Genomic DNA, 13,929 nt, shown 5'->3' with positions numbered 1-13,929 from the left:
TTATTGTTTTGGTTAAAAATTAATTTTATTTGAGAGATGTTTATGTTGTCGATATTGCGAATGTCGATATTTTTGTTAACTTGCATGTTTATTTAAATTTAACAATATTTATGTTTACAATATTTTTGTACCCGATGTTTTTGGTATAGTTTTTTTTATACAATATTTTTGAATTTTCAATGGTGAGTATAGGTAGTCGATATTTTGCATGCGATATTAGGGTCTTTATATTTGTGTAGGTAGATGTTGTGAGGGTCGAGATTGTGTCAGTGAACCGTGAACAAGGACTGTGTAGTCCAAAACGCATTAGGCCACATATTTTTTTTTAATTCATAGTAAGTTGCTGGTTGTGAATAAAAGGTGAAAGCCTGTCTTGAGAGTGCATCTTTGCCAAGGAAAACATTTTGGTTTCATATATTACAACTAATCCGGCTCTGAGGAAGCACCAACGCAGATCCCAGCGGGTTCTGAATGACTTTGATTGTTTATCATTTTTGAATCAGCTTGTTCCATTAATATTCAGCAATTCCAGTAACGGAACATTCGATTAGCCCACTCGAGGGTTCTGATTTTGTCTCTTTGAAATGTTAGCAATGGCAGACCTTTCGGTGATTTTTTGTTTTATTTTTAAACATTTTTTATTAGAGACCACAAAACAGCAGCAGAAAAGACATTACATTGGCAGTTCAGCTGTAGATGCATGCAATCTAGAACAAGTACAGTGTGCATCAACCTTTCGGAGTATCACAAATAACGCAGAGCAATAGAGTAGTAAGTAAAGAGGGCAAAACTTATTTCTTCAGATCTGAGAATCACCACTTCCATTCACTTTGATGGCACAGGGACTTATGTAGACCCATCTATGTCAGCCCCCCCAATATTACACTTCTCTCCCGTCGCAGTTCCACCATGGGAGAGATGCAGATGTCCCCCCTATATTTATTCCAACGCCACCACTTTTGATCCCACTTTCGGGGGCAGCCTCGACCTTTGTATACAGTCTTCTCTGCAACCATACCATGGTCCATGTCCCTAGCCCAATCCCGCAATTGTGGTAAAGTATCCGCTCCCCACTTCTGGGCAATATTTCTCTTCGCTATGCTCCACCCCATGGCGGCCCACTGTTGTTCAGTGTGAGTAGGGTCAGTCGCCTCCCAAATGTTGGGGAGGCATAGACAGGGAGATGGGTGTATGGGTTTATTGCAGGCTCTAGTCATTTGTCGGGTAACGTCTATCCAAAATCGTTGTATGTGTGGATACTCCCATATGTGTACAAATGTACCTAATTGATTGCAGTGTCGAAGACAATTTGTATCTGGTCTCTTACCTAGCCTAAACAATAGTTTAGCATTGAAGTATACACGGTGTAAAATCTTAAGCTGGACCAGCCTAAGTTGCATCGGGATAACTACCTCGCGTGGGGAGGATAGCGCTTCAATACAGTCCTCGACGGTTATAACACCCAGGTCCACCTACCAGCTAGTCCGCAATTTCAGCATAGGATCAGGTCTGTTGTTGATAGGTTTTTTGTACGTTAGGGAGACAGCCTTGCTGTTTATTGGGTCCAGCAATAACCGGTCCTCCAGGGGAGAGGATTCAGGGACAGGGGCGTCTGTGGGAAGGGTGCTGTCTATGGCGTGACTTATCCGGAGATATCAGAAATGCTCAGATGATGCTAGCTGATATTTGATTTGGAGTTCTGCAAACAAGGCCCTCTTGCTCTTCATCCACATATCTCCCACCATGGAAATCCCGATCATGTCCCACTTATCGAATCCGGCACAGGCGCTGAGGCGTCCCAAGATGTCGGGCTCCCACAGGGGGGTAGCCTTTGTCAGGCGCCCACTCCATCCCATCCGCCGCTGAGCTCCATGTTACACCTCCACTGTACGGGCCGTAGGACCGGTCAGCCCTAGGTTCTTGGGGTTTGAATATAACGCTCTGTTGTAGCCCCCCTTCCCCATCAACCACAGATCAGTGCGAAAGCTGGGGTCTGTATGAGATCCAAGCACCCATTTATTAATAACGACCAGTTGAGACGCCTGGTAATACAGGTGCATATCTGGCAACCTGATGCCCCCATAGTACCACCCCATCATGAGCTTTTGTATGGCAATCCGAGGTGGTTTATTATCCCATAGTAGATTCCTAACGGCTGCATCAATTTGCGAAAAGTAGAAATCAGGGACCAGAATGGGGGTGTTTTGCAGAGCATAAAGAAAGCATGGCAGAGCGAGCATCTCGAATAGCGAAGCTCTGCCCAGAAGGGTGAGAGGTAGGGTCTTCCAGTGGATGACATCATTTTTAAACCTTTGCAACGGACCCAACAAGTTTTGTTCATAAAAGGTTGCCTCATCAGTTGGTATAAAAATGCCCAGGTACCGAAAACCCTGAGCCGCCACTGGGATGGTGTATCCCCGAGGACTCTGCGGTGGCTCTCCCCAAAGGGAATAATCTGGGACTTGGACCAGTTTATCTGGTAGCCAGAGTGGGCTCCGAATATGTGGAAAATTTCTCAAGAGTCAGGATCTCTTTTTCCATTTCAGTCACACGCCGGTTGCGCTCTGCCCTATGGCCTAACATCAATGACAGCGCTCTTCCTTTTATGACTGCTCCAAATGCACCCCAGAGTGTTATCGCTGATTGCACCGACCCTGTATTTTCCTCAAAATAGTAATCAGTGTCTTTGCGTAAGCTGTCTCTGACCTGTGGGATCCTCAGCGCCCATGGCTGAATCCTGAAGGGGCCTGGTTGTATCATGCGGTGAGCCCCGAAGACAGTTAGGACCGGAGAGTGATCAGATACATCTCTTGCGAGGCAGGCGGAATTGGTAAAGTCATGTATGTGTTGTGCTTGGTAAACAAGTAGTCAAGTCGTGAATGGCTGCCATGCACACCTGATCGGAACGTGAAGAGTGCATCCTGGGGTTGGTACCATCTCTAGACGTCCACCAACCCCAGTCCATTGGTAAAGTCGTGTGTTGCGGGTCCTGTAGAGACCCGTCTGGGTGGGGATGTCTATTTGGCCGTTCATCACCAGGTTAAAATCTCCACCCATCACCAACGTAACCAGGGGTAGGTTCAGTAGCAGAAGTTGAAGACCCGGTGGGCCATAGACTGAAATAACATTAAGATCTCTGCCCTCCCAGATGACCGAGCAGGCTGCATATCTACCCTGTGGATCAGTCCATGTGTCTTGTATCATATAAGGACAGCCCTTCCGGAGGAGAATCCCCACCCCTCTGGACTCAGATATAAAGCCAGAGTGCGTGATCATGCGGTAACCCTTCCTATCCAGGGCCTTACAGGAGTTACCAATTAGATGGGTTTCTTGGAAAAGAACCATATCCAGCCCCTGCGGGGGAATGTATTGTAGCACTATGCCACGCTTGATTTTGTTCCCGAGCCCATTAACATTCCAGGTTGTAAGCCTAAGTCCCTGACCTCCCACCATGTGGTTCTGCTAGCGGTGCAATGTAGTGAATAGAGTGTCCCTGGTGTGCAAGGCTCCCCGTGGTGACTCTCTGTGCTGCTTGAATTATGTTACAATGCTCTGCGGCATCATGAGTTGTAAGATTAGTGAACTGAGTGGCTATGCTGATCTCAATGCCCCGATACCAGGTGTAGTTTTGTACTAAGCTAGAAATGCATAGACAATTACTTTGATTTGCTGCAAAGTATCCCCTCACAACTGCCCCCAGACAACATAAACTCAAAAATACCCCAAGGACCCCAAACTTCCCCCCCTCCCTGCCTCCCTGCTCAGCGAGACTAGAACCGCCCGCCGCCCCCAACATGCAGAGTGGCTGTCGCCCACCCATAAACAATTGTAGGGAACACGGGAAACCCCACTCCCGGTTAGCATATTGTTATAAGACATTTCCTCGCTCCCCGGCCCAACCCCACTCCAATGTACTATACCACACAGAGGCTCAGGTCCACCCGCACAGAGTATCCCGCTGCACCCACTTTAGCAATAACAGTGTAATAACAGATGTACCCCAATCCCAGACTGCCCAACATGCCCAACAAACATATCAAAAAGCATCACGGATCCTACATCAAGCATTAGGATGAACCCTCATGATTAGACAGTCTCGACGACCCAGGTCCCAGACATTCACCTCTACGTCTCCCCCATTATTGTCCCCGTACAGAGGCACCTTCGGGAGGTCATGGCGCCGAGACCACGAGGCCGCAGGAAAAAAACAGTGTAAATCCCAAACAATCTTACCAACCGCAGTCTCAGCGCCCTCCCGCGTGTCCCTGAGAGTGGGTATCAGAATGCGGAGGGGATCTTCTCTGTTGGCGCCAGTCAGTGTTATCATCTGCTGCAGAGAATGGCCTCTTGCAGTTCTTTTCGACTGTGCACCAACCATCAAGCCACTCCCAAGCTTCTTCGGGACGGGTGAAAAACCAGAATTTACCATTTGCTTCCACACGAAGCTTGGCGGGGAACATCATTGCGTACTTGACTTCTTGGTCTCGGAGAGCCTATTTACCTCCAGGAAACTCCGTAGTTGTTTCTGGACTCTCATTGTGAAGTCTGGGAAAAACATGATTTTACAGTTCTCCAAAGTAAGTGGCGGGGCTGCTCTTGCAGTCTGCAGAATGACATCCCGATCTCGAAAGTTGGAGACCCTCGCCAGTAAAGGTCTTGGAGGGGCTACAGGCTTCGGGCGTCCCCCTGGCACCCGGTGAGCTCTTTCACTCGTGAAGCACTTGGACAGTACTCTGGGTTGGAGATGTTTCAGGACCAGTTCCTCCACAAAGAGGTCTGCCGCCTGCCCCTTCGCGCGCTCCGGTACACCAATAATGCGGACGTTATTCCGCCGCATGCGACTCTCGTAATCATCCAGCTGTAGGGCCATCGCCTTGTCGGAGGAGCGGAGGTCTTTGATTTCTTTCTGGAGCAGGGCGGTGTCCGTAACCAACTCCTTAGTGGTGTTCTCAACAGTACCAACCCTTTCTGTTATCTTCTTCATGTTCTCTCGAATCGGTGCCAAATCCATGGCCACTGTATCAATCCGCACTTCGAGGGAGGTCTGTATCGCTGTTATGACCTCCAGTAGATCCTTGTTCGATGGTTCTGCTGTCTCACCCGGTGGTGCCGCCTCCGTTCGGTCTTCATTTTGTTGTTTCTGCCATGTGTACTTCTCCAGTTTGGTCTGGGTCGTCCCTTGGTTCGAACGGCCGGACGCCATCATGACGTTTCCAAGAGGACACTTCCGCTGATCTGGCTGCCGCCGCTACTCTCCGCCGCCTGCGGTGAAATACTTCACCCGGCCTGTCGGCTTTTGCAGGAGGCACCTCACACAGAAGGGTATCCGCTCAGGGCCGCCCTGCGGTGACCGCCGTAAGGGGGGGTCAGCACGTGTCTTTATCCCAGCTATGGGCAGTCCTCCAGAGATCAGGTCACAGTACCGGTGACCGCGGGAGCCTCTTAATAGACATGGTACTTCTTGTTGGCGCAGGTAGACCTTCTGCTCCCACGGGTCAAGGGCTCCCCGGGCGAAGAGTGGCTATGCCAGGTACCCCAGGCGCACCAGTACCCCAACGCCGCCTCCGTGTCCAGTGCAGTACTGTTTAGACAGGCACGATCTGTGTAGGCGAGACTTGCTTTCGATAGTGTGCAGTCACACAGTCGTGACCACAGGGTCCCAGGGCCTCAGCAGCAATTAGCACGATTGATTCCAATTACCCCACCGGTCACCTTCCACCTGTCACCAGGTCCGGCGCGAAGACAATGAGGCAGGCAACACTCAGGGCTTCAGGCTGTGTCTCATGGAGGCCTGAATCAATTTCTGTTGGCCAGTCCCCGGCAGCGGGACTGTGTGTAGACTCCTCACATTGGAAATCACGGGCCCCTGCTAGCGTGTGTCCAGTAAAGTAAGTTTCCCCCACAGGGGCTATTAAGCAGGCGGCCACTACGTTCACCCCTTCAGCACGATGGAATGCCCCAGTACATATCTGCCAGCAGATCGTGGATCTCCCCCAGTCACCGGCCTTACTGCACGCTGTAACGCTGACCCGGGAGGGTGGACCACCGTGAGCTCTCCTCTGTCAGCAGTGTCTTCCCGCAATGAATTTTGTATTCCCGGGCCGTCCCAGGCCCACACGCGCGTTGCAACGTTGGTGCGTACCCCTGCACTCCCTGGGGGCCGCCGCACTCCACACCGGGCCCCCGCCACTCACCAGATCGTCGGGGGGAGCTCACAGCCCCCGCCGGAGCTCCGGTCTCATAGGCCCCGCCGGGGACATCTCCCCCGAGTTGCTGATTTAGCTGTTGTGAATAAAAGGTGAAAGCCTGTCTTCATTGTGCACCTTTGCTGAGGGCAACATTTTGGTTTCATACATTACGGCTAGTCTGGCCGTGAGGTAGCACCACCGCAGATCCTAGTGGGACCTGAATGACTTTGATTGTTCGTAATTTTGGGATCAACAGGTTCCATTGATTTCCAGCAATTTCAGTAATTGGACATTCAATTAGCCCACTAAAGTGTTTTGACTTTAATCAGTTTGAAATGTCAGCGAAGGCAGACCCACTGGGTGTAAATTGTATTGAGCAGAACTACTGTTCCCATCATGCATCTGTTGAACTCAAGGGAGGCCCAGGAGTGTGGCATTTTATTTAATGGCAATCAGGTGGCTGCAATGATGTCTCTGCTTTGCTGTACATTTGCCTATGAGCAGGGACTGTTTAGTCCAAAATGTGTTAGGACACATATTTTTAATTCATTGGAAGTTGCTGATTTTGCTGTTCTGAATAAAATGCTTGTTTTGAGAGTGCATCTATGCTGAGGGTAACATTTTGGTTTCAGTTACAAATATATATCTAATACTGATATTTGAATGATAATTACTATTGCTGACAGAGATATTTTTCTGTGAGACTGATGGAACATGTTTGCGGTCCAAATCTGTAAGGTCCCTGTTGTTGTCCACTGTTATTAGTTCCATATGCGCCTATAACATCTTCCTAGCTCTGATGTCTACTGTATGTGATTGTGAGATTTAGGATTTTTTACATTTTTCTCTGAGGGGAAGATGGAAAAATGTAAGAGGAAGTGAAATGATGCTCTGAAAAATAACACAGCACGTGCTATGAAAAAGCACAGGCCTTGTAAAAATGTGCATTTTCTGATCTCTCAAGGATTATTTACAAATACATTTGGGAACTTTTGCTGCACCATGCACCATGTTTTCAGACCTTTCATGGGATAAATGATAAAATCAACACCCCTAGAGAAGGTCAGAGTTGCTTGGTACACCATGAAAGTATTGGAATACTTCATGAGGGGGTAATCAGAGCCTACTGCTTTTAGTAAATGTATGGGAAAACTGTCTTTTAAAATGCAATAAAAGCTTAATTTGAAAAAAAGTTAGTTAGTACCAGCCTGAATGCCCTTGGAAGAGTACTGGTTAGCTCGCTCTGCCCACCAGGTGCAGTTTGGGAAGTGTATAAATGTCTTATCAAATTTCATAGATTGCCGTCCCCACGGGAATAGAATGGATTCCAATTCATACTTATATTCACACTACAAACACCTCATACAAATTGTTACACTCCTTCGTATACACAAACTTCATTCATACTCACACCACTGCTTCCTCAAACTCATACACTTGCTGTCAGTGTTTTAATAAATTGGATTTTATCACAGAATTATGGAGTGAGTTCTACTATCAAAATGGACACCTGTCAACATCCAATTAGCAGTGGTAATGATGAGCAGTGGTTTAAAGCTGTTGAACAGGCAACAGAATGACTTTCGGATCTTTTGAAGGCAAAACAACACCAGTGAATTGGATACTATTTAGTTAACTGATAAACACTGAAAGAACCCCCACATTACTTTCACAATTATCAGTCCATGACACCAATCCGATGTGACATCTGAAGGCAGGAAGTTTTTGGATTGTCCTGTTAGAGCATGGATGTTCAATGTTGATCCTTGAGGACTGGAGACATGCCAGATTTTCAGGATTTCCATACAAGATAAATTTACACATGATATATTTTGAAATGTAATTGGGGATCATTTGTACACAGTGGTTAACCTCAAAAGGTGGCATTACTCTAATGTCGCGCAACCCTACCTTGAAGAAAGAGAAATGGGAACACGAAAGTGGATCTCAGAAGCTGTCAGGGAATGCCCTTTTTGGGCAATTTAGAGAATATAACTTAGAGATTAGAGAATATAAACACAACCATATACCATTAACATACTTTCTGAGCATGTAGACTTAATTCTGAGGAAGTGACTCGTCTCCTCAATCACTTACCAGTACTCCAGACCACTCTGGTGCTCCGGTAAAAATGAGGGGATGGTTAAATATGTCGCCAACATCATGAGTAATTCCAAAAAAGATCTGAATAATGCCACAAACTATCAGTGTGACCTGCCAAAAAAGGAAGAAAAAGGTTTTCTTAAAAATAGGCATTAAATAAGAGCAGTGTCCTGTTATGTGTTCAATACGCTAACTTCCATCTGGTAAACTGAATCAAGTGAGGGGGAGGATCACACAGATATATATTTCACAAAATGTAGTCATGGCACTTTAAACCAATATTGACACGTTGTGTATCCCACTTCAGAGTACTTTTATGTCTTATGCAGTTGAGTGCATATTGATAAGGAGAAGACTTAGAGGACTACATACTAGTACTTCGGAGGTGAATTAACTTTTTATGCATCCCGTGAATTTACCTTATTACAGTACATCATGTACTGTGTATGTAGTCCGTACATATGAGTAGACGGGGCATTGATGTCCACACATTTTATGTGGTACATGTTTGGTAGAACGATCAGCAGAAGAAGGCAGTCCTTAGATTTCTACTCAATTAGGACAATCCACAAGGAATCTTGTTACTAGGTTCAATGACATAATAACTCTACACATTTGACTGGGTAAATAAATGCTTGAAACTGCTCTCCAGCAGACATTGTAGGGACAAAAGCACTAACAGAATTAAAAAAATGTCTGGGGCACACAAAACTGGTTAATCAGTCAGTAAGTCAGATAGACTATTTTGGTTAAAAAAACTTAGAAATCCATAAAATTCACACAAAAGCATTAGCACACCATCAATATCAAACAATCACCAGTTGCAAATGCAAACAATATATAATCAAATTCTTCATGCAAGTATTTACATATTAAAACAAAAATACATAAAATAGCGGTGACTAGGTATCCTTCCATTTAAAAGTTACCGGCAAACTTTCATTATCTCAAATTCACTTTGACCTTCAGAGTTGCTTGAATAAATCCTGTGACAGCAAAACTAATTGAAAGAGAAGTCATCTTCAGTAACTTAACAAAGGGACAAGCGTTAATGGGAGCAAAGCTGGAGAGACTCAAATGGAGTCTATGCATGATGCACCCTCAGGACTCAAGTGGGATGGGTCCACAAATCTTAAATGCACACCTCAAAACTAAAAGGTTTGTACTTGGGTCATCTTCTGCAAGAACACTCCTTGCACCTCATGACCAATCAATATCTTGTAATGATCATTTAAAGTAACTTGTGTATTGGCTAATTTAATTTGCAAATGCTTGAGTACTTACTGTGCAATGTGATTGCTGCATGTGCTCCACTGGGTTTTTGCTGTCACTTTTGAGAAGCTATCATAGATAGGTGAAAAATACGCTTCTGGAGAGGACATTAAGAAGAGATGCCATACTCTACTCCCTTGGGTGGAAGGTGGATTGGGACTCCCTGATTTCATTGTGTACTATGCTGTAGTGCAACTACAACATATGCAGCTCACTGGTTTGCAAATGGCCCTAACTGGAAGGACGATCTTTTGGCGGGTTTCTGTGTGCACCACACATTGTCAGAGTGGTTTACAATAGGACAATTGGATGGGGGTCCCAAAAAGCGCACCTTGCCTAGTTTGACAGACAGCGCTGCTATGGCACAGAGTACTGAATTTAAAAAAGAGAGATCATGCAAAAATATGAATCAAAAACAAACTGACTGCCTGAAAGTAATTTATAAATGAGCTATACATCAAGGTTAAAGAAAAAGGGGGTAATTTATAAATAAGCTATAAGTCAAGGATAAAGAAAAAGGAAACACAAATAGGAAGTTATATTTGCTTTCCATCCCATGGGGCCTAACGTTCAAAGGCATTGCAGATTTGCAACAGTCGCAAAACCATTTAAGTAAGTTTGCAATGACAATAAGTACATTAACAATCACAAAGCATACACTGTAAACCCTTGCACATCACCAGGGAAAGGAGGAGGCAAAGGGGCTCTCGTCTAGCTTTGTGATTTGCAATAGAATTCAAAAACAAATTGTGTCAGCAAAGCACTGAATGATATCTGACTGTCAAGGGCAGATGGGAACCATTCACCGAGCATAAGATGTCGATATTTGGCAGGTTACACTCTGCACGTGCAATTTGAGAAAATATATTTGTCTAATTTGGATCGGACTGATCGAGCCGAGCCGGTAAACAAAGAGAAGCATATTGCTCTGGGACAGGTGCTGGGACCCATCCAAAGGATAATTTGTAAAAAAAGGGTCAGGCCCTAGACATTTGCTCAGAAACCTGCAGCCAGCCCTATTGAAAGCTAGACTGCTGAATACCAAGGTTGTGTAGTCTTGATTCCACCTCATGCCTCTTTAAAGGTGCAGAGACAGAAAATCGATTGAAAAATATCAACTTGCACAAATATCGAGTTGCAAATATTGTGGGTCAGAAATATTGACATACATATTCTTGTGGCCAAGAATATCAATTTTAGCTAAGTAATATCGACGTTAAAAATATTGAATTGTTTAATATCGTTTGCAAAAATATCATTTTTAAATACATGGATTGTTTATTAATGCTATGTATTTTAGTATTTATTTTATATGTATGTGTTTTATTTTTTTGTATAAGAATTGTTTGTATTTTTAATATATGTGTTACATTTTAAGTAGTTATACATTTTTTTTATTTGAATTTTGCGTTTTTAGTTCCGTAGTGGGTTGTGGATTTATAGGTGAATAGGGTGGGAAGTAATTTAATTATAGTAAATGTATTGATTATTTTTTATCTATTAATATTTGTTTAATTGAGATGTTATAGTGTCAAATGTGTAAAGTCATTTATTATTAATTAATAATTGGTTGTTAAATAATTTTAATTAATTAATTGGTAATTAATTATGGTAATTGTGTAATTAATTTTAGGTGTATGTTGTGATGTTTATAGGTGTTAAGGGTGGGAAGTAATTTATTTTCAATTGATGAATTAATAATTGGATGTTAATTAAATCTTTTTGTCTTTTTTGTCCTCATCTCATCAAAGACTATAGCAGATTTGACAAGCTGAGTAATGTAGTCCTAGGCGCCCTTCGACTCACTGCGTAAGTCTAGGCCACCATGGCCTTCCTCACGTGTTTGAGGTCTGGTGTAATCATTGGACCCGCTTCAGACACTGAGGATCTAACAGGTTATCAGACGCAGGCGCCGTCCCCAAGTTAACAGGGGAGACCAGATGTTATCATGAATTCCTTTTCCACCTTCACCTGCTCTAGGCATGCCATGCTCAACGCAGCTTTTAACCAACTTTCTCTATTAGGGGGGGTCGGGTCTTTCCACCTAATGCAGATCTCCCTCCTAGCCCGAATGATAAGATAGAGCAGCAAACCAATATGTATCTGCGACAAATCCCCCATTATAAGATCGTTTATACCGAAAATCACAAGTGGAGATCAATCCCTATATCACTTCCAAAGATGGCTGTCAAGGAGTCCCCCACATTCTTCAAAAATAGACTTCGTTCCATGCATTCAAAAAACATGTGGGTGTTGTCAGCTTTGACAAATTAACACCTAGGACACTGTGGGACAGGAACCGGTGCGAATTTGGCAATTTTGGCTGGGGTGTAATAAAGCCTGTTTAGCACAAATAAATGATTCTTTTTTAGCCTAGCAGGTTTTATATATCTATAAAGTAGCTTGAGGGAGGCTTCGAGTTGATCTTCTATGGTGTGGGAGAGTAGGGAAAGATTCCATACCGATGATTCGGGGGGGGGGACCTCACTGTCCTCTGCTTCAAGTGATCTTGAATACCAAAGGGATATTTCTTTCTTCCTTGGTTGCGGATCTTGTAATAACTGCTCAAGATCCCAGTTCCCTCTGTTTCTCCAGTACCTTTTTGTCTTTTCTTCTTTCTTCAGCAGTGGTGCCGTTACGGAGATCTCCTCTCCGAGCTTCTAGTTCCGGTATGCGAGGAGAGCTCCCGCTGCAGGAAAGGCAGGCAGCGGTTGACGGTCTAGTTATTTCCAGCACAGAAGGCAAAGTCGCCGAGGGCAGAAAAGCCGTACAGAAGTCGGGCTGGAGGTGGGGAAACGCCCCAAGTGAGTGGAAGTGGAGTGAGCTATTCCCATTGCTGCTGTACTATTTGGATTAAGGATCATTTAGCCTGGAAACTCCTAATTTTCCCCCAGAGCAGGTAGGGGGGACTGGGCTTTGGCAGGGCACCCCGGTTGGGGTTTGTATGGTTAAAGACTTTTTGATACATACCCTGCCTGCAGGGGTTTTACTCCTGGGTGTTGAGGCAGTTGCATCAAATAAAACAGGGAGCAAGTTACAACACCCCAGAATTAAAAAAGGCGCACTGATATCAGCAGAGGGGATCACTCTGGGAGAAGTTTTTTCTGAATGTATGGAGAGGGGGGTCACATCTCAAGAGGGAATTTCTCCTCCTAAACTGTCAAGAGATTTGTTGCGGGCTAGGGCGGCCCACTTGATTACTCACTCAATTTTGCCACAGCGAGTCGCCCCACCCGTGGCGGAAGTTAAAATCTCGGCTAAGCAGAGTAAACAGGAGGGGAGCATCGGTAACTCCTGTGAAACCCAAATCCCAAAAGGGTAAGGCGAAACTTCGGGATAAGAAACCTGCTGGTACTAAGTTAAAAATTACCCCATCATTGAAAACCTTCTACCAGGTTATGTCTCCTTCCTCAACAAAATTGATGCCCCAGCCACTTCCCTCACCTGGAGCTAAAGTTGTGTCTGAGCCAAACTCTGAGCCTACCTTGCCCTCTACACTGGTCTCGGTATCATCTCTAACCCCCCCTCCCCTCTAAAGGTCCACAAACGAAGACATTGGAGGATAACGAAGACATTGGAGGCTAAGAATAGTGTACATAGAGAACACAACGGTCCTCAGGGGAAAATTACCAGCGAGTCGCCCCACCCGTGGCGGAAGTTAAAATCTCGGCTAAGCAGAGTAAACAGGAGGGGAGCATTGGTGCATCAGTAACTCCTGTGAAACCCAAATCCCAAAAGGGTAAGGCGAAACTTCGGGATAAGAAACCTGCTGGTACTAAATTAAAAATTACCCCATCATTGAAAACCTTCTACCAGGTTATGTCTCTTTCCTCAACAAAATTGACGCCCCAGCCACTTCCCTCACCTGGAGCTAAAGTTGTGTCTGAGCCAAACTCTGAGCCTACCTTGCCCTCTACACTGGTCTCGGTATCATCTCCAACCCCCCCTCCCCTCTAAAGGTCCACAAACGAAGACATTGGAGGATAACAAAGACATTGGAGGCTAAGAATAGTGTACATAGTAAACACAACGGTCCTCAGGGGAAAATTACCTTGCTTAAATCCGAGGAATCAGCTAAAACCTCAGAACTTGTTAAACAAAACAGCTTGGAACTGGAAGTGCATCCAGCAATCACTCTAATCAATAGATACTCAGTGTTGGGTCAGCAAAAGGAGTCAGACCCGGGGTTAGATCAGTTACAGGATTTGAAACAGGCTCAGTCTCGAGGGAAGGGACATGGCAAGGGCAAGCAAGAATTGCCGGAGAGAGTTGTGCCGGAGCAGGATAAGGAGCTGGTTAAAGTGCGGATGGAAGATCCAAGTAGCTCTGTCAGTCTGTGCAGTAAAAGCTCAACCCTTCCTTCCCT

The 13,929-nt window shown here is 45.0% G+C and overlaps 1 protein-coding gene across 1 annotated transcript in view; it reads right to left on the bottom strand.

Annotated features, from left to right (window-relative positions):
* The window catches only part of LOC144766891 (membrane-spanning 4-domains subfamily A member 4A-like), a 458,387-nt gene that overhangs the window by 289,076 nt on the left and 155,382 nt on the right, over positions 1-13,929 (bottom strand). The window contains exon 3 of the mRNA XM_078650602.1: positions 8,286-8,402. Coding sequence (XP_078506728.1) covers positions 8,286-8,402 — 117 coding nt within the window. The remainder of the gene's footprint in view (positions 1-8,285; positions 8,403-13,929) is intronic.

Source organism: Lissotriton helveticus, chromosome 7 (assembly GCF_964261635.1).
Source record: "Lissotriton helveticus chromosome 7, aLisHel1.1, whole genome shotgun sequence".
NCBI classification, from domain to species: domain Eukaryota; kingdom Metazoa; phylum Chordata; class Amphibia; order Caudata; family Salamandridae; genus Lissotriton; species Lissotriton helveticus.
The sequence above is the reverse complement of the archived record's forward strand: the minus strand, read 5'-3'. Positions and strand labels throughout refer to the sequence as shown.